Genomic DNA, 21474 nt, shown 5'->3' with positions numbered 1-21474 from the left:
TGACTTGCTAAGGAAGTTAGTAAACCTGCTCTGAAATCCAATAGCAATAACCAGTCTCTGGACACTCAATGCTCTTGCCTGCAAGCTACAATTTCGGCCTTGCTTTTGGCCTGATTCAGTATCAGCCATGCTACCATCCTGGCCATCATGTTTAACTCTTGATTTTCTGTGTGATTGTGAGTAGTGCTGAGAGTATTCCTGTGACCGTGGGTTCTGGCTTTTGGTTCCTGACTCTGGCTCTGATCTTCAGCATTATTCTTGGCCTGACTGACTCTGCTTCACCTACCTGGCTGGACACCCACATGCTGGTTCATGATTCATGCTACTGCTGCCCTCAGGGACCCAAAATCCTTAAGTATGTCAGAAGCTCTGCTTATTTCATGTTAGGGAGTTGTTCACCTGAAGAAGAATTCAGACTTATCTTGTAGATAGAAGGAGAAAAAAGCACACGATGAACATCAACAGTAGTCACTTCATGAACTTGCAGAATGATGTGCTAGACTAAACTTAAGTAGCTTTTTCCACATACAGCCCTTGGACAAAAGAGAAGTAGATTTCAAAGGATTTGTAATACAGGCACAATAAAGTTTAAGATCTTTATTATATTTTATAGATTAAATATATCTTCAGTAGAGTTTTGTTTCTAAAACACACAAAAGGGAAAAAATACATTCTTCATGTACATATGAAATACTGACCATGTAGGAGGGACAGTGCAAAGTCTTCACACAGATGCAGAGACATCACCACCTTGGATGATTATCGTAACTTTTCTACAGTATAATTAGAGCAAATTAACTCTTCTTTGCTGCTTCAAAGAGAACGTCAAACCCTTCACTTTGATTAGTTTAGGTGGCATGTTAAGTGTTTTTAAACTCACTATCAAATCCTTGCATTGCACAAAAATTCCCGTACTTCCCAGCTTTACCTCTGAGACTAAAACATTCATAACCAGAGTGGGATGTTCATTTATGATGGAAGCGAACTCCAAGAAAACCACTGAAAAAATATACATCCCAGGACAGAGAGAGGGGAGGAACTAACTGGATTGTTGCAGGATCCAGTAAAATGTGTACATGCACATAAGAGATTGCAGACAGTTATGCATGATTGAACAGTTCCTATCACTAGACTGGAAAAAGGGCACTGGGATATGATGAGTACCATTTTCCCAAGGCTAATCCGCCTCGTCTCTCAGTATGGGATATCGTTCTGGTAGTACTGGATCATGTCATATGTCCTACTCCTACAAACAAAACAAAACAAAACAAAAAGAATTATGGGTGAATGAGAGGTGCTATAGAAATGCATCAGCAGATCAAATGCAACAGTGAAATCCCACATATATGATAACTTCTAATCAAACTTAGACTTCCACTCTGAAGGCACTGTGAAAGCAGAGTTATGAGTAGCACACAACTGCCTGCTCCAGTTTACACTAGAAGAACTCATTTGGCTCTGACACCAGTGAGCTGAGAGTACACAGAAAAACCCTTCAATAATTTCATTATTAAAATGACAGGACTTTTGCTTAAAAAAAAATCTTACTATTTCCCTTTCCAGCTCTTAATCCCAAGTGGCAACTATGCCACTACATTACAGCTGGGCATGTTAGTGACTACAAGGCTAATGTGAAAGACACTAGGACTGGTGCAGCAACAGCATCGAGAGACTGACTTACAACATGGTACGGGTTACATCCTCAGTAACTGGTCTAAGTATGGTTCTAACTAGCCCTCCACTATTGCGAGGCTAAAGAAAATAACTTCTTTAAACTTTACTACGGCAAGAAAAAAGTAAAAGTCTGCAGTTGTTTTACTCTTTTATACAATAGCAGCAAGCAGACTTTCAGTGCTTAGATTTGCAGGAGGCACCTTAGGCAGATTAGATACTCAACGCTCCTCTGTAGGGGAAAGAAACACACAGGCCATGAAATAGTATTCAGAGTATCGCACAGAGGCAACATCACATAAAAATGCAAGTAACTTAAAATAGAACAGGAATGATAAGGGAAACAGAAATAACCAGAGTAGCAAACCTAAATGTTACTTTTATGTTTGTGACACAGAATATCAAATCAGATTCATCTATCTTTTGCCACAGAAGAAGGAGCCAAGGATGAGTAAACGATAATATCAGCTTTTCATTAGGAGCTACTCCTGATATTTAAAATATATGTTTTGCATATATCTATCTATCTATCTATCTATCTATCTATCTATCTATCTATCTATCTATCTATCTATCTATCTATCTTTTATAGATATCTTTGTGTTAACCCTTGTATTAAGAGAAACCTTGTATCCAGTCTTTTCCATAGAAACTTTGCATCAAGCCCTTTATGTCATAGGCCTTAGGAATAGTTAAGGTAAAGAAAAATGTCATTTTGCTAGGAGTAGAATAGATCTCTCCCCCTTCATTGATTGCCCTGCTGAAATGAATGAGGTGTGAATGGAGAAGGCGTGAAAGGTGAGCACCTCCAGTAGCAGTTGGAAGGGTGGAGAGGGGCTGGGAGCCAGATCCAAGGACAATAAGACTTGTGAAGTAAGCTCATTGAAAAGAAGATAGGACATATAGACGGTCTTGGGAGTCCAGGAGCAAGTGCTTGCCCTTGGAAGGACCTTCTCTGAAGCAGCATTAAAAAAGGAGCTACAAATATCTCACTGCATATGTAGGTGATGACTAACTGGTTGCACAAGAAGGATAAATATGAGGCATCTTGCAGGGAGACCCCGGATTTTCATCTTATCAACATCGGAGCATCAATCTGGACCAGCAGAAGCCCAGCTCTACCCATCCTCCATCTAACTCACCTGGGCGGTGCAGTTAGGGGGAACAATTATTGGTAGCAACGGGATGGAGTATGCTTTTGTGTGTGTGCACGCATGTGATATGATAAAGTATTGATTGATCTATCTATGCTCAACAAATGAGGCATGTTGTCTTATCCCCCTGAAAAAGATCCCATGTGCTTCTTTAAAGCATAACACAGTTAAGAGGACTAATGCATCAACATGATTCACAGGCATGAAGTCTTTTTGGAAAAGCAGGAACTCTTATCATGGAGTAATAATTTAGCACTTACATAATTCTTTACATCTTCAAACTGCTGTACCAATAGCAGGTACCACTTTCCCTGTGTTACAGAGATTAAGTGACTGGGCAAAGCAACACAGCAAACTGGTTAGAAAAGATTATTTTAAAATACTAGCATTCCTGTCTCTAACCCTCATGCTCAGTCCAGTAGGCTGTACAGGCTGCTTCCTCTGCATATACACTCTCATCTTTCTAAAAGGCAACAACCCTGAAGGACATGACAGCTCTTCTTTGGGAAAAGTAGGCAGCCTGATGCTCTGTTGAGAAAAGTAGGCAGCCTGATGCTCCGTTAGGAAAAGTAGGCAGCCCAGTTGCCACCGAATACCATTCTTTGGCAATGTGATCCCTGCATAAATCAAAAAGGATTCCCATCCCTTAAACAGCATGGCATAATTAACAAGCTGCAATATTAGGTGCTTGGCTGCCTTGTGAAGCCATTAGGCATAAATCACTGCTGGAAGCCAAATGCTGAACTTGAGTGGGTTACAGTGTGACACAGTGCAGAAAATTCTGTATTTCTTTACACTAGCCAACAGGAACTGCTGCTGTACCAGCCTGAACTTAGTACTGCCTTTGTCCCACAAAAGGAAATATATAGTAAAACATTATATGGTCAGAAGCTAGGACTAGTATACTGCATTATGATGAAGTCAATATAACTACCAAGCTTTATGCCACCTATGGTTCAATAGTTCAACACAATCTTTAACCTCTCTCTGCCAAGACTAACCAAGTAGTGTCCAGGCCCAGAGAGGAGATAGGGGAGAAGACAGACAGAGAAGATTGCAGACCTGTTACTGAGGAAGCAGCTCTGAATGATCTTGATGATGAAGTTTGCCGCCTCCCGCTCTGTCATGTTGGGGCTGAACCGATGCCTGTATGGGGGGAAAAAGCACACATTAGCTGGTTCTTATAATGGGTAGCTGGGAGGACAGAGACACAATTGGGTATTAGTTCCTTACAGCTTTTCTCCTGTAGTAATTATTAGCATCCAGTGTATTCTACAGATGCTGACACTTGAAGAATTACTAGACTGTTGGCACTCATAAGAGACTGTAAAACTGTGGACTCTAGCAAGAGGCTAGATCTAAATGAACTCCTATTCTTTCTCAGCTCCTGCCTTCAAATGCCTACATTTTGGGGACAGTGAAAGGTGGTGCCTAAATGGTCCCCTCCCCCACTACATGGACTGAATGAATTAATGACTGTAGGAAATGGTGACTGCAGAATTAATGCAAGAGTCAGAAGGCTGTGGGTTTGGTTTAAATGCTACATTAGGAGCTGGACCTGCCCCAACCACTAATGTTGCAATATAGTATTAAGGGAATGCTATACAGTAAGAATGACACATTTAGATCCTTGGTGACTGTCTGGTGAATGTTAAAGATCTCAATGGCATTTGAGAAGAATGGACAACATTCCCCTCCTCTATCGTTACGTATTTGCTAATGCTGAGCAGCAGAGGCACTGCCTTTCTGGTTTCCATGCGGATCCTCAACCCCTCACACTGCCCCAGCCCCTGCTGCCATTCAACACCTTCCCTCAAGGACTTACCGCCATTCTGCCTCTTCTCACCCCATCCCCAAGCACATCTTACTCTAGCTCTGCCACATCCTGCCCTGCTTCTCCTCAAAACTCCTTGGCCTTCTACATACTGTTGAACAGATGATCACTGGCAGGCAGGAGGGGCTGATTCTCTGGGCCACCGGTGGGTACTGAGTGCACATTTTTTCCCTGTGGGTGCTCCAGCTCTGGACTTAGCACCTATGCCGAGCAGTAATAGATACTTGTTTACCTACACAGTCACAGCACTGGCTGAATTTAACTCATTTTGTGTCCAGTGCTTTAAAATTTCTATTGCTTGAGAGATCAAATTATCCTTTTTCAAAACAGTTATTAGGCCATATTTGGCTAGAGTAAAACTAAACTACTGCTAAGTTAAAACAAACTATAGACAATGCTTCTATGGTAAAAAAATAACAGAAGAATTAATAGATATCTGCATGACCTACTTTAACAGCTTGATTGTCTGCCCTCGGAAACAGGGGAGCCCTGTATCCAACATCAAGGTGACCAAAGAGACCACAGCATCCATGTAGGGTCTAGAGAGAGACAGCCAGCACAAGGCAATTAGAGTTCTCAAACTTTTCTTGCTATTGCTGGGTACAGAGCACAAGTGGAGAAATTCAGCTGGGAACTGGATCACACCTTTTACTGTAATTAAATCTACACAGTATAATCCTCTTATGTTTGCTGATGGAGCTATACTGCTGTTCACAGTCTGTCACCCTAATTAAATTACTGTGATGAAGGCAATTTCATTTTCCAGTGTTTGACAGCTAAATAAAGTGAATGGTGTGGGATGGACAACAACCTTGGGGAGAATGGTACTAAACGGTATTTAGATAAAGTAACATTCTTTTGGCAATAGTAAAAATGCGTAATCATCAGGCATCCAATAACACCCTGTTCCTCAGCCACAGCATGGGACATCCATTAGTGTGGTACCATTTCCTAATTTCTCTGTGTAGTCCTCTATTACTATACAATTACTTCCTACCAACATACACTATGGTTACGTCTAGACTGGCATGATTTTCCGCAAATGCTTTTAACGGAAAAGTTTTTCCGTTAAAAGCATTTGAAAAGAGCGTCTAGATTGGCACGGATGCTTTTCCATAAAAGCCCTTTTTGTGGAAAAGTGTCCGTGCCAATCTAGATGCAGTTTTGCACAAGAAAGCCCCGATAGCCATTTTCGCCAGCAGGGCTTTTTTGCTCAAAACAGTTTTTAGCTGTCTACACTGGCCCTCTTCCGCAAAAACATTTCTGGGAAAGGGCTTTTGCCCGAACAGGAACGTCAAAGCATTTGCGCAAGAAGCACTGATTTCGGACAGTAGAACGTCAGTGCTTTTGCGCAAAATCAAGCTGCCAGTGTAGACAGCTGGCAAGTTTTTGTGCAAAAGCACATGCTTTTGCGGAAAAACTTGCCAGTCTAGACGCAGCCTATGTGTATACGCCCAACAGATGGACAATATTTAAGCTGATTCGTGGTGTTCAATCTCTGGGAAGGAGGGGGAAGAGCTGGGACAGAGAGTGAATCAGCAGATTCATGGTGCTCTGAAAGTGCTGGGAGACAGGGGGAGGAGAGGCTTGTGGGGGAAAGAGGGCAGCTGGGAGTTCAGAGGCCTCAGGTCAAGAGAGCCCCAGTGGGTTGCCTGTGGCCGCAGGTTGCCCACCATGGTTTTAGATCATATCCATTGTCTGCTGAACACAAGACAATTCCTTATGGTAAGGGCAGAGCTTTCACAGTTCTTCATAATTCCAAGCATGATCTCAGATTCTAGAGTCCTGTCTATTATCTACGGGAGGTTCTCACAGTTTGGGGGGGAGCAATGATTCCATTTGCACAGTATGTAGCTTTCAGATAAGCATGTGATTGAAACTTACTAAGCAATAAAAAAAAAGTTAATCTCCTAAATATCCATTATTAGATATGGAAGCACCCTTGGCTGTGAGCAAATGAGGAGAGATGCAAAGCGTTCTCACCTGACTGCTAGGTACCCCCTGACACACATCTCCATGAACCACTTGAAAGGAGTAGCTTCCATTTTTCCTCCCATTATCATCACCATCTCATCGGTCAGCTTGATGTCTGGCTCCCAGCCCAGATTTCCACCAGGTGAGCTTTCAAACATGAAACCAAAATCTGCACACACACACACAAACATATAATTAAGCAGTGAATGCATTATAGCAATTAATAGGGCACTGATCACTGTAATGCTTAATTACAACAGAGAGAGACCAGGAATCCGTGTGAAGGCTTGAGTGGATATGTAGTCATCTGGCTCATCATGGCTTACTCTCTAAGAAAGGCCTGACATCTTCTGTATGAGCTGGAGGTTTTCTGTGGTTTCAAGCCTTATGTAGAATATATGACAATAGCTTAGTTAGTGCTGACAAACTATGTCCCTTTCATTAGCCATATGTGACACAAAACTGACCATTCCTCTCCCATGCAGACTTCTAACCTCTTTCATCACTTTGTAAACTCCAGACTAGTCTAAGTAATGCACTCCTCTTACAGCTAGTGCCAAAGCCTCCAAGACTCTCCAATTAGTGCAAAATTCTGTTCAAGTATTCTGCTTATGCTAGAAATACTTTTTGTCCTTCCTGCTACTGTCCCCAAAGAATGACATAAAAATCCATGGTTTCTCTGACCATGAGGGTATCAATCGTGGTGCTGTTCCAAACTGACTCCACTACCAGAGGGTAACAGTTGAAATGGGTAACAGAGGTGGTCACAATAACTCACATTATGATCATCATGGAATCATAGAATACTAGAACTGGAAGAAATCTTGAGAGGTCATCAAGTCTAGTATCCTGCACTTATGGCAGGACCATGTACCATCTAGACCATCCCTGACAGATGTTTGTCCAACCTGCTCCTAAAAGTCTCCTATCATGGAGGTTCCACAACCTTCCTAGGGCATTTATTCTAATGCTTAGACATCCTGATGGTGGTTTTTATAACATTCAACCTAAACCCCCTTTGCTACAATTTATGCCCATTGCTTTTTGTCCTATCAGAGGTTAAGGAGAATATTTTTTCTCCCTTCTCCTTTTAACAACTTTTATGTGCTTCAAAGCTGTTATGTCCTCTCTTTATGTATTGTACACATTCCTACTGCTCTCCTCTGATGTAGGGTTGAAGAGGAATTTGGCATGAATGAAAACAAAAATAAATGTGAAATTTAATATGAGGTGCTTTACAATTTAGTAAGTAAGGGTATGTCTACACTACAATGTTTGTTAGTTCGAACTAACGTCCGTTAGTTCGAACTAACATTCATAGCCGCTACACTAGCGCTCTGCTAGTTCAAATTTGAATCGAACTAGCGGAGCGCTTAGTTCGAACTAGGAAAACCTCATTTTACGAGGATTAAGCCTAGTTCGAACTTACTAGTTCGAATTAAGGGGTGTGTAGCCCCTTAATTCGAACTAGTGGGAGGCTAGCCCTCCCCAGGTTTCCCTGGTGGCCACTCTGGCCAACACCAGGGAAACTCTATTGCCCCCCTCCCGGCCCCGGACCCCTTAAAGGGGCACGGGCTGGCTACGGTGCCCGTGCCAGGTGCAAGCCTGCCAGCACCCAGCCAGCAGACCCTGCACCTGGCACGGCACAGAGCCACCCACCCGATGTCCCCCAGCCCACCCCCTCTTCCCGGGACCAGGCTGGTGGCTCCCGGGAGCTTGCCTTGGACTGCAAGAGGCGGGCATCATCCTGGGCTAGTGCGGACATCGTGGACCTCGTCCACGATCTCCGCACTAGGCACAGGAAAGTGGCCGTCTAGGGCAGGAGAGCTGCCAGCCTGGCCACCCAGGAGCAGGTGTGCATGAAAATCAAGGGGGTCCACTGAGACCCCCGACCCTGAGCCCTGAGCTTACAATGGCCGTCCTGGGTCAGACCAAAGGTCCATCTAGCCCAGTAGCCTGTCTGCCGACAGCGGCCAACCCTAGGGACCCTGGAGGGGATGGACCGAAGACAGTAACCAAGCCATTTGTCTCGTGCCATCCCTCTCCAACCTTCCACAAACTTTGGGCAGGGACACCACTCCTACCCCCTGGCTAAGACTACTCCATGGACCCAACCTCCATGACTTGATCTCACTTCCCTTTAAACTCTGTTCTAGTTGTAGCCTTCACAGCCTCCTGCAGCAAGGAGTTCCGCAGGTTAACTATTTGCTTTGTGAAGAAGAACAACTTTCTCTTACTAGTTTCAAGCCTGCTACCCATTCCTTTCCTTTGGTTTCCTCTAGTTCTTCTTTATGGGAACTCATGAAGAACTTTTCTGAATGCACCCTCTCCACCCAACCCCTGCTTTTAGAGACCTCTATCCTGTCCCCCCTCCGTCTCCTCTTTTCTAAGCTGAACAGTCCCAGTCTCTGTAGCCTCTCTTCATCTGGGACCTGTTCCCAACCCCTGATCATGTTAGTTGCCCTCCCCTCTCCCAGCCTTTCTCTTTCCCTCTCCCACCTCCTTTTCCCAGTCTCCGTCAATAAAGACAGAGTCAATGTTGGAAGAAACGTTATCTTTATTTTGTACATCAATAAGAAGGGGGGCTAGGGAAGGGTAAGTGGAAGGAGGTGAGGGAGGAATGGGGTACGAGCCCCCGATGGGGAGGACTGGGCTGGCTCTGCGGGCTTTTGGGGGTAGAAGCTCTCCTGCAGCCCCCCGATTGCCCCCTCTCCCCAGATGGCAGCCTGCGGCAAGTGCAGCCGGGCTGATGGCCGAGTGGTGTGATGTGCCCAGTGTGGGTACTCCGGGCAATCCAAGCCAGGACTGGTTTTCAAGCGGGGCACCCCTTAGAACTGTCTGTCCGGGGTGGGGGTCGGGACCCTTTAAGCACAGCCCTCGGCTAGCCTGAGACAGCATCTCCACGCTCTAAGTCCTCATCTGATGCCCTGCCGGCACTGCTTCCGGCCATCCTTAAGCCCTGTTCAGAGTCCACTTAATGTGGACATGCTAGTTCGAATTAGCAAAACGCTAATTCGAACTAGTTTTTAGTTCTAGACGCGTTAGTTCGAATTAGCTTAGTTCGAATTAACTAATTCGAACTAAGTTAGTTCGAACTAGCGCTGTAGTGTAGACATACCCTCTGCTTGTCACTGAAACCTTAGTGGTGTTCCATAAACACAAATTCTGTACAGAGATTACACAGCCTTGAGAGATGGCTGTGTAAACTTACCAGCTAGAGCACTCATACTGTGATGAAATAAATCAAATGTTACTTCACTAGCATATCTAAAATTAATTAACCAAAGTAGTACTTGCGCAAGGCTGGTAAAAATTTGGAAAGCTGGATGACAAAGCAGCACGCAATCATCTATTCTGTACTAAAATGCACTTTTCACACATCAAAAACTCTTCCTGTTATTTTCATAATCATGAAATCACTGAATGGAGAATGACTTCAAAAGAAGGAGAAGCTTTTTCATTTTTTAAAAACAGTATCTTTCAGCAGAATGAGAAGACAGATATACGGAAGGCCAAGGGAACAAAACTGACCGATATGAATGATGTGCCCCTTTTTGTCCAGCATTATGTTGCCATTGTGTCGGTCTTTAATCTGGAGCAGAAACAGCAGGAGGCTATAGGCAGCCATGCTGCGGATGAAATTATATCGAGCCTGCATAAATGAGAAATGAGATCAAATTCTGAAAAGCAGAGCTTGTGTGCAACATCATCCCCAGAGCAGATGTACTCTCATGGTTATACTACTTTAAATGAATGGCATTCTCTAATGCTGCAACAGATTCTATGCAAAGCCTGCTCACAATGAGAAATGGATTATCCAACAGTATTATAATACGTATACAATAAAGTGTCACAGTATTTTCTATAGCCAGGATGCTTGTCAAGTCAATATTTTGCTATGTCTGATCAGTTGGTATGTTACCTTTTGAAAAGCAAGGGTTGACTCATCTCCATATTGTCTTGTAAAGTAATCATACATTCCAAAGTCTGTCTGCCTGCCCAGCTGGTCACGGGAGGTGCAGTCAGGAATGCATTCAATAACACCACACTGAAGAGAAAGACAAATAAGACTGAAAAGCACGTTTCCAACATAGATTTCTCATGGATGGTGGCAGCTATACAGATCTCATGGGACATATGGTTAAACATTTATGGAACACTGTCTATAGATTTTCCATTTATTCATAAAAAAATGTTCTGAACTTTCTACCCTTCCTATAACTAACTGGTGAAAGTGATTCATGACTGCTTCCCAGAGGTACTTCTGCTTGGTGCCTTCTGCTACTTACACAACAATTTCACAGCTCAGTCAGAATCTTGGGTGAAGATGATCTGAGACAAATGCTCTGGAAGAATATGGGCTACAGGACACGTGCCTCTTAACAGTGCTTAATTCTGCCCTATAGTCTGAATATTTAATAGTCCACTTACCCCTGGGGCTGTGGCCACCACTCTATAGGGGAACACAAACAGGTCCAGGCCTACCAGCTGAAATATATTCTTGAAGAGATCAATGATTTGTAAAGCTAACATGTCCTGTTCAACAACAAAAGAGTGCATAAGTATTAGAAAAGCCATTAACAAGATCCATCTGGTAATGAAAGTGATATGAAGATCAGAGCAAACAAGCATCACATAGAAAGTTAACAAATATGTACTTAGTCCTGTACTCAATGTATCTGTAGAGGAAAAACAGATGGAAAATGCAATTTGGGTGGGCAGGAAGTTCGTATACACAGATGTTATTCAGATAAGGTGTTAACATTGAAAACCTATCTACTTGTTTCTAATGGATATTAAAATCCCTGGCATTCCTCAAGTAGGAGTAACTCCAACATAGCAGCCAATATATTCCCTCTCAGTAGAAGAGACAAGTTTGAATACATAACACACATCCCTTCAGAAGTCACTGTTATGCTACCACTATCGGAACATTTTTTATAAATAAAGTTTGCTGTTTGAACTATAAGACTTGGTATTTTTGGCACTGTGTAAAGCTGTGTCTTGAAAATATGAGGTTTTCTTTCCACCCGTTTTCTAGGATGGCATAATGTAGTTCTCCCTCTTTACAATGTTTTTGTAATAAACTAAACATTGAGTCTAAAAGCTTCACAGAACAGTTTGTTCAATTGTGATTCTCACTCCCTATTAAAACACAACCGATGTCAATCAATTTTTGATTACTACAGAAACTTTGTACCTGTCTGCAGTCATCACCCACTTTAAAGATAGCTGCCTGCCAACAGATCTTCTTACTGTCAACCCCTTCCTCTCCACTTTCATCTATAGAGTCAGAGCGACAGCGAAGACCTGTAAATATAGCACAAAGCAAAACATGAACATGGCGCTTAATTAGCAGCCTTGAATAAACGACAGTATTGGAAACTTAATACTTCATCTGCTAGAGATTTTCTGTGCTGCAAGCTGAACTGCACCAAGTAACACTGAATTCCTGAAGATATAGCATTTCCTGAAGTACTGGTAGAATTTATACATATAAATTATATTCTAAAACAGCCCTCATGGTCTGCCGGAGAAGTGCATTTACAAGTTAAGCCTAGAAGTTAAATATCCTTAGGAAATGTATTATTTAAAGACCTGTATGGCAATGTTAACTTGAGTTTTTTTGTTTTCTAAACTGCCCAAAATCGTTTAACATGCTGGACTAAAAGTTATTCATAAAATTTCTTCAGTACACAAATATTTACAAAAACAGCAAGTTTGCCTCTTGCAACTCAAATTACAAGCTTATTTTCCCCCTCCCCGTCACAATTTACAGAATTCAATTTCTGAACCACTGTGTATTATGTTAAAATTTGAGTTATACAATCTACATAAAATATGAAATGCCAATGAATCACAGACTGTTAACTAGTAATATGAATGATTAAGAACTATAATACTGACCTTCTTTTTCAAGTTCACTGACTCCACACCATTTCACTTTAAACTTGGCCAAGTACGGTGCTTTTGCAGCACTGCAAGTACACACATACACAAAGAGGTTGAGTTTGATGTATTCAACCAACAATAAGTCCTAGAAAAGACCTAAATATAGTAACCAAGATTATCTGCATATGGAAAAGACAATGGAGGTGAGACAATATATTTTACTAGACCAACTTCTGTTGGTTGTAAGTACAAGCATTAGAGCTACTCCTGACACTCTGCTGCTTTCCCAAGCCTGAACTCTGTGTAGTTCAAAAGCTTGTACATTCCACCAGCAAAACTTGGTCCAATAAAATATATTACTTCACCTACCTTGTCTCTTTCATATCTTGGGACCCATCAAAGCTACAACACTGCAAATTACCTTTGCATAGGAGTTCCAGACTTGTAGTCAATATCCAAAACAATTGCTTCAGGATTGCTGGGCAAGTAACAGCCTACAAAAGGGGAGAAGAGAATTCACCAGCTAGCAATACAGAGTAAAGCTCTAAGAGTCTGAGAATACAATTATTCATGTAATTTAAAAATCTACATTGAAGTTAGAAATGGATACATTACTGTCTACCACCATACAATAGTTTACAGCAGGGCTACTCAACACATGTGGCTACTCATGGGCCACATGAGGCCCGCAGAACGTTTTTTTTATGGCCCACAGTACCATTTGGGTTTATGTGGGGCTCCACACATAGCCCACAGATGGGATCCTTTGAACACGGCCTCCACTGGGAACACACTCCACAACGAGTCAATATAATGGTCTTCTGTTGATATGTGTTTTAGTAGTAGTAGCAGCAGCATAGAACTGAGTCAGACCAAAGGTCCATCCAGCCCAGTACCCTGTCTTCTGACAGTGGCCAATGCCAGGTGTCCCAGACAGAATGAGCAAAACAGGTAATCACCAAGTGATCCCTCCCCTCTCTCACATTCATAGCTTCTGACAAATGGGCTAGAGACATATTCCTACCCGTCCTGGCTACTAAGCATTGATAGACCTGTCCTCTATGAATTTATCTAGTTCTTTTTTGAACCCTACCTAACCTGACCATCATCTACTAAAAACATGTGATACAAAGCTAAAGGTTTTCTTAACCTCGCTTTTCAGTTGCGCTGTTCCCTTCATGCCTGTCCTTGATGCTCTTTGGGACTAGGCTCTTCATTAGGGATGTAAGCAACTAGTTGAGTAGCTGACTAACCAATAAGCATAGGCTTATCAGGTAGCTGAGTCACTACTCGACTAGATGCTTCTTCTTCCCCCGCTGCCTCTGTATCAGTGGAAGCAAAGATGGGGGAGCACGAGCCAGTGCTAAGAGGAGCTGGCTTAAAAGCAGAAAAAAGCAGAGCCACTCCTACTACATTTAAAAGACAGAGCCACAGCATCTGGGACTGAGCATGAGCTGGGACTCAGCTGTCCTGGCTTGTGCCCAGTCCCAGACTGCTGCACCTCTTCCTTTTAAATGTAGTAAGAGCCATCAGAACCTGATGGCTTTTACTACATTTAAAAGGCAGAGTCATAGCAAACCACCTTATGGACTAATCAAGTAGTCAATGGAAATTCCATCGATTACTCGATTAGTTTACTAACCACTATTTAACATCCCTATTCTTCATATCTAGACTGTAACATGCCATGAACACTCTTAGTGCTATACCAATATTTGTGCTGCCATGTTTATACTTAGCTTGACAAGGAACAACAATGCCAATAAGTCAATTCTTAGCCCATGGCAGTAAAAATATTAGACCAACTGTTACAAAATTCCCATGATTCTCTCCTACAATGTATAGTATTCATGCTAAATGCAAAAGGAACATACAATACTTCTTACCAGGCTGCACTTTCACCTCAGACAGAGCAGACAAACAAGCTTTCTTTCTTTCATCTCCTTTAGGGAATGGCCTGGGAAGAAAGAATTTATTTCACTTCCTGATGCTGTGTCACATTTAAACAAAATAAATATTTCTTCTTGGAATAACAGCAATTTCTTACTGAACTGCAGCTGCAGCTCCATATGCTCTAATTCAGTATAGATTCTGAACCGTTTCCTATACTAATTATAATGATTCAAGTCTTTGCCTTTTTAAAAACTCTTTCCTGACCTCTGTGCAGAATACTGGATAGGAAATGTAGGCACATAGTGTGTAGTAGCTGGCAACAAGCCTATTTCCCGCCTCTACCAAGTTGAAAGGCCATCTGGAATAGAATTTGATTTTCCAAGTGTGTGGGGGCAGGTGAAACCAGCAATCTGGTGGCAAGTGCATTACATGTTGTCCAAGAAAGATATAAAACAGATCCTTAAATGGCTGAGCTATATGTCCATAATACGTGACCATAGGAGGAATAGCTTCTTATATTCAGAGGTTCCATGTCCTCTTCAGAAATGGCCAGGAAACCTTTGGATTCAAAGCACTCTCAAAGGCCAGCATCCCTTCGCAGTACTTGTCATTTACATTGTGCCAATTTGTGTGCAATTATTTATTAATGGGCTTTCATTGCAATCATAGAAAAAAGCTCTAGAGACCAACTGACCATGATTAATGTGAAGCTGCCCAGGCCCAGCAAAGGGAAGGGGGCATTTGGGATGTCAGTGGGACACTCAAGACTCTGAGCTGTCTGCCCTGGGTCCCAGCCAGTCTATTGCTGGCCCTGCTTTGTGGACCATCTGAAAGCAGCTCACAACCTCTGGACCCTGTCAAGAACTGATGGTGTAAAGGTTAGAGTCTGCCACAAGGTTTTCAGTGGCTCCAGCAGGGCTTCATGGATGGCTGAGACAACCTTCCCCAAAGCAGGTATCTAAAATATCATAGAGCTTGTGTGGGTTTTCCTCATAAAAGGACCACCTGCACTAATAGGGAAGTAACTACCCTCTTCCTGAGATCCTGGAAGACCTTACCGTCCTCTGGCAGGAAGACATTGACTCTGTTTCATCTGGAGATGTTGACAAAATATTGAAGGCACATCCAGAGGTTCCTCTATTATGTCTCTTTCCTAGGGTCTAGTACCGCAGGTAGAGGGACACTAGCAATATCTTGAGGAGAGGTTTCTTGAAGTGGTGGGAGGAAGAGGATTCCTCCTACAGTGTGACTGTGATGAAGGTCAAGAATCCCTCAGAGCAGACCCAGACCAGTAAGGCCATGGAGGGAACTGCATTATTCGAGTCATTCATGGTGGAGGACATGCTAGAGTCTCTTTATAAGAAAACCAGACCAGGTTCTTAGGTGCTGTGACCCTGACAAGAGGTCTATAAAGCAAGCTAAAAGACCTGGAAGGTGACACAGGCTCCCTTTTAGAGTACAAAGAATAAGTGTAGATTTTTTCAGAATAGGGAAGAATGGTCCCCACTGCAGTTCAAGTTGGTCTGGTTCTGGGTAGCACTTGGGGATCCAATAAAAAACAATGTGATCAATGGGTTGATCAACAGATCAAAATGGGTTGGAGAGACTGTCAGTCTTCAAAGGAGTTGAAGCTATACTGATGGTGCTAAGTGCACCAGTAGAGCAGAGAATATCAGCAATACTGATGACACCAAATGGACTGCCTTAGACACTCGAAGTGAAACTGACTGTAGCAAAGGAGAGCCCAGTACAGGGAACACCAAAGACCCCTTGCCAACATGAAGGCATGCAGAGCAGGAAATACCTAAACATGTAAGTGTTTGTCTGGTGCTGGTGAGATAAACAGGTTAGGTCTTGGAATTATGAAAAAGAACCCAGGAAAGGTCAAGGCACTAGTCTCAACAGCCTCTAAGGGGCTAGAGTCAATGATGCTGCCTCAGAAAGGGTGGTGGTTGACTAGATTTTAGGGTGGTTTGAATCAATACCAGAGGACTTACTAGAAGTCTAAGAAGAGGCCCAGATTTTGAGTGCTTTACAGAGGCGAATGATGAAGGCAAAAGAGTGACATTTCTAACCAGACTTGTGCTTTGAATCACAGGCAGCTGGAGGGGTGCTCCTCATGGATTCTGAATCTGCTACACTGCAGTTGTGCTTGATTCTGACACTGGATGCAATGCCTCTTCCATAAAAGGTGAGCTTTGAGGCAGAATGCCCTTGGGGTGGCAGTGCTGGTGGGGAAGAAGGTACATATGGGGCATGTGCCTGTCACCAAGACAAATGAACAATTTTTGTGCCTATCTACCAGAGAGAAAACATTGCATGCTACTTGAAACATGGAATCCACAAGAAAAAGTGAAAAAAAGAGACCTGTGAAAACAGATAGAAGTTCTCCTGGTTTGAAACTTTCATCTTGAGTATATCACCAACTCAAAGAGAGAAACCTCAGAGCAAATTAACACATGGCTTTAGGGTTTCTCAGACAGTCCCATGTTTCAATGAGAAACTGTATAGCCTAAATGAATGCCTTTTGCTCTCTTTTCCAGTGTCAGTAAATATTGTATTAATATTTGCAAGGAGAGGTTGACTATTTCTAGTTGACTCATAGATGTGTTTAGCATCTTAAAGCTGAGCTGTGTGTGGATAATATGCATTTGTGTTTACTAGCTTGAGTTGTTAGAAAGGATGATAATACATGTACTCCAAAGGTTGCATTAATTAATTTGATTTCATATTAAATAAATATTGTAAGCATTGCTCCTTCTTAACTATCCCTTCTTTTAATGTATTTTCTTCTATACTTATGGACTGTTTAATATAGATATTTAAATCTAGGTATTTTGTTTGTATTGGTGGTGCACATCCACACACTTCCTCAATGTTGGTGTTGCATATAAGAAATTTCAAGCCGCCCCAAAGAAATTCAACCTGCACAAGGATAGAAAATGTTAGAGGGAACGCTGGTTGAGGCTTGTCTATACATGAATTCTTATCAGTATAGTTATACTCATTATAGTTATATTACTTATTTTACATAAGTAATATAACTATATTACTCTGCTTTAGTTTGTCTTCTTTCAAAGTGATAGACAGGCAAAATGTCTGTGTAATTATATTCCTAATTTGTTCACGCAGTTACAATAACTGCAGTGCAAACTAGATAGCTGGAAACTATTATAAGTTAGTATGTAAATTACCCAATTTGCACATGCAGTCATGGCAAACATCACTGGAACTAAGGCAGGCAGATGCACACTTACAATGATCTAGAAGTCAAGTAACTGAAAGGTGTTCTTTATGGTATGCAGCTAGGTGATACAGTGGGTGACTGCATCAGCTTCTCACCTCTGGGGATCAAAGTACAGCACTGAGGACAGTCAAATCATGCGAGGTCACATCTCAATTCACATTTGTGCCCTTAACAAACCCCACCCCTCCACATACATGAGATCCACCATATTATCTGAATTCTTTGCTTCAGAAGTGCCTGGAATGGAGTACAAGATTGAAATGCCTCCAAATGCCTACCTGTTTAAAGCCAGTGCTATTAAGCTAATTACTCACAACTTTAAAAAAATTAAAATGACTGGGGCACTCACTTAGGCACCCACATTTTTGGGAGCAAAGACAGAAACATCTCTTTAAAGCCTATCCTGACATATCAAAAACACACAAAAATCATCTAAAGTCTAGTGACTCTTGCAACAGCTATGCCAGTTGGCTTAATTGTCCTATATTTGCAAATGTTGATGTTAATTAATAATTAGCAAGGTTTCATTTTTAAAAGTAAAATCAATTTGTTTTATAAGGAAAACATTCTGCATTGCTTTCTGCTATTTTCTGTCTTACACATTTAGAAAAGAAGACACTTAGGTTATGAACTCGAGTGCTAAGCCACTATCCTCTGGCAACCTTCAAAAATGTCCCATTTTATACTTACACTGCACTTCTGTTCACTGAAGTTTTGAAAAACGAGTAAAAAGGAAGTTTCACATTCATTAGGTGACAACAAATTCTAGTTAGAGACATAACAATCTATCTCCATTAATGCTGGTCTACTACTCCAGAAACAATGAATTATTACAGCACTTCATGAATAAGACAGAACACTACTATGTATGCAGGATAAAGCTTCTATTTATAGTATAAATAGAAATGCCTTTGTGAAGAAAGAGACATTTTCAGGGAATTTTTACTATAGTGTTTATAATTTGGTGGAATACACCAGTAATTCTTTAAATTCAAAACAAAATGTTTCCAGCAAGTTGTAAGTTGCAGAACATTGTGGAAACCCCTGACATGTCTACATACAACAGTGCTGCTTTTCCTGCATGAAGCAAGGTCTGCTAGCTTTCCAGGAGAATATCTCTAACCCAGGGGTGGGCAAGATACGGCCCGTGTACTGGATCTGGCCTGCCAAGCCAAGGGTGTGCTGCACCTAGCGGGAGCCAGGTGCCGTTTTGAACAGCGAACTACTTCATGCACTCTTCTGTCCCCAGACCCCAACTGGTCTGGGGGTGAGGGAAAGTGCAAGATCTCCTCCCTGCACCAGAGGCGTGTGGCTTCTAGAAGGAACCATCAGCTGTTCAAAATGCTGGTGGTTCCCCCCCAGACGCTTATTACATGGCAGGGGCAGGAGACTTCACCCACTCCCCCACCCCTAGGCCCTGATCAACCTTGGACAGGGGAGCGCATGAAGTCTCCTTCACCTGCCAGAGGCACGCAGGGCCTAGAGGGAATTCTTTTTAGCTTGAGGCCCCACCCCTTTCGTGGGCAGAGCCAACCTGTGACCACAACCAACATTCATGAAGTGCCCCTCTGCCAAAATTGTTGCCTACCCCTGTTCTAACCTATCCAAATATCCAGTCCACTGAGGCAAGTGACACTAACTAGGTCTGTGTGACTTGTTCTACTGGTGCAAAAGCATCAGTTATTTTAGAGTTTTTATTCCTGTACTTTCCTACTCAACATCATTCCATTAACAGTGAACTCCCTGTGCTTAGAGGCTGAACCCCTCTAGTACAGCACTTTATAGTCTAGCAACATCTGTGGTCCTCCATGATTTTAGTTAGCTAAATGTCCACTTATTGTGTGTGGGGCCCGGTTCCCCAAGGTACCCTAAAGTTTTTGTATCTTACTAGCACAGATCCGTAATCTGTTGGGCAAATTTATTTAATTTTTGATACACAAGTATTTTAAAAATGTTTTTAAAAAAAAAATCACTCTAGGAATCATGGCCTCAGATCTCATCCAAAGCAAAACTCTCTACTCAGGACAACAGTTATTGACAAAATGGGGAGCTATGCAACAGCTCAATATCCACAGCTACCACACTTACTTGATGATGGCTGAAACATTGGTGATTTTATTAAAGAAATCAAATTCCCGTTGGTAGAACTCCTTGGCTGGCCCAGATAATGAACTGGTTATCTCTTCTACTAGCTGCTCTAGTAGTTCCCCAATGTCAGCTGCATATATAACCAAAAGAAACAAACCTGAATAAAATCTTGGACACCTACCAGGAAAGACATAATTAAAGAGGGGAAAAAAGCAATTTTTCCTTTGAGTCAAACACTGGTGTGCATTAGGGATATAAAAGAGTAGTTGATTAGTTGACTACTTGCATTTTTCCCCCTCTCCCCCAGCCTTCTTGCCTCTATATCAGAGGCAGCAAGGGGAGGGGAAGCAGGAGCCTGTGCTAGAGGAAGCTGGCTTAAAAGCTGGTTCCCTCCAGCACTGTCTCCACTGTGCGGGGGATGTGTAGTGGGCAGGGGAAGCAGAGGCACAGTGTGAGACCCAGCTCGCATCAGGTCTGGACCATTATAGTTCTGCCTTTTAAATGCAGTAAGAACTGCCTGGCTCTTACTACATTTAAAAGGCAGATGCACAGCGTGGGACCCAGTGCAAGTCCCGGGTTGCACTGGGCCCTGGACCTACCCCTACTGCAACTCTGCAGTTTAAATGTAGTTGGAGCTGAGTTGCCCCTGCTGCCCAAGCCCCCATGGAAGTAAAGTGCCCCCTCACTGTAAGGTCAGGCCACCCCTTTCCCACAGGTTGGTGCTTGTCCTCAGCCATCTCCCCCAAGCACCAGAGACGTAGAAGAGTGGGTGGCATATGGCCTCAGACAAAGCATATGAAGTGGGAGGAAGCAGGCAGCATGCATCTCCAGCCTTCCCTTGCCTCAGTCAGAGCGTGGGGTGGGGAGAGTGTGCAACACAGACCATCAGCCTTCGTCGGCTAGAGCACAGGGAGAGAGGAAAGTAGGCAGTGCATAACCGAGGGCTTCCTCAGCCTTGACCAGAGCATGAGGCAGAGGGAGGGAGAGCAGGAAGCACATGACCCCAGTCCTCCCTGGCCCTGGCCAGATCACTGTGGGGGAGAGGGGTTGTGGTATCCAGCCCAAGCATCCCCGGCTTCAGGACAGCTGGCAGCATGGCTCCAGCCTCGGCGAGGCACAATCCCTGACAGTCCGGGGGAAATGCACTGAAGTAGGGCAAAAGCTTGGGGTGAAGCATGGGTGGGGCTGGGCTGGCAAGTTTGGAAGGCATTGCTTTCCCCTGCCTACTGTACCAGCTGCCTACTTTGCTGATTTCCACCAGGAAAAAAATTCTTCAACAAAACAGTTCTTATCTGCACAAATAAAAGATTCATAATTCCAGAAGAAAAGGAGGTGTGTGTGTGTGTGTGGGAGTGGGGGGGGGGGCAGAAAATCTATTCATGAAATAAGGAATGGGAAAGATATTAGGATAACAGGCCCATGCATGCCATACTCACGATCTTTCTGGTGTGCCTCTTCATCCATGAAGATATTGGTTTTCATGTTCCAGATAAATTGGTGAGCCAACAGCTGGGATTTAGCAGCCGCCCACAGGATGTATTCTCTAACATAGCCCATCTGCAACCATACAAATTCACAGTCACCCAAAAGGCTGGTGCCACAGCTCAATCCCATCAACACTAGCCATTAACCTTCACACTAGAACATATTTAATTATTGGAAAGAGACGACAATAGCGATATCCAGGACAACGCACTAAGAGTCAGATGGCGTATATTTTA

At 42.9% G+C, this 21474-nt stretch overlaps 1 protein-coding gene across 2 annotated transcripts in view; it reads right to left on the bottom strand.

Annotated features, from left to right (window-relative positions):
- Positions 1 to 582: 582 nt before the first annotated feature.
- Positions 583 to 21474, bottom strand: part of PI4KA (phosphatidylinositol 4-kinase alpha) — a 107137-nt gene continuing 86245 nt past the window's right edge. For both annotated transcript variants that reach the window (XM_075898245.2, XM_075898246.2), the window contains exons 43-55: positions 21190 to 21310; positions 19754 to 19883; positions 14412 to 14482; positions 12947 to 13019; positions 12541 to 12611; positions 11834 to 11943; positions 11065 to 11169; positions 10556 to 10681; positions 10165 to 10285; positions 6643 to 6802; positions 5109 to 5198; positions 3888 to 3971; positions 583 to 1246 (exon numbers count right to left, since the gene is read on the bottom strand). In XM_075898245.2, the coding sequence (XP_075754360.2) occupies positions 1195 to 1246; positions 3888 to 3971; positions 5109 to 5198; positions 6643 to 6802; positions 10165 to 10285; positions 10556 to 10681; positions 11065 to 11169; positions 11834 to 11943; positions 12541 to 12611; positions 12947 to 13019; positions 14412 to 14482; positions 19754 to 19883; positions 21190 to 21310 (1314 nt within the window). In that variant the 3' untranslated portion in view covers positions 583 to 1194. The remainder of the gene's footprint in view (positions 1247 to 3887; positions 3972 to 5108; positions 5199 to 6642; positions 6803 to 10164; positions 10286 to 10555; positions 10682 to 11064; positions 11170 to 11833; positions 11944 to 12540; positions 12612 to 12946; positions 13020 to 14411; positions 14483 to 19753; positions 19884 to 21189; positions 21311 to 21474) is intronic.

Source organism: Pelodiscus sinensis, chromosome Z, assembly GCF_052426305.1.
Source record: "Pelodiscus sinensis isolate ZL-2025 chromosome Z, ASM5242630v1, whole genome shotgun sequence".
Classification (NCBI taxonomy): domain Eukaryota; kingdom Metazoa; phylum Chordata; order Testudines; family Trionychidae; genus Pelodiscus; species Pelodiscus sinensis.
Note: the sequence above shows the minus strand (reverse complement) of the source record. Positions and strands in the feature narration are given on the sequence as shown.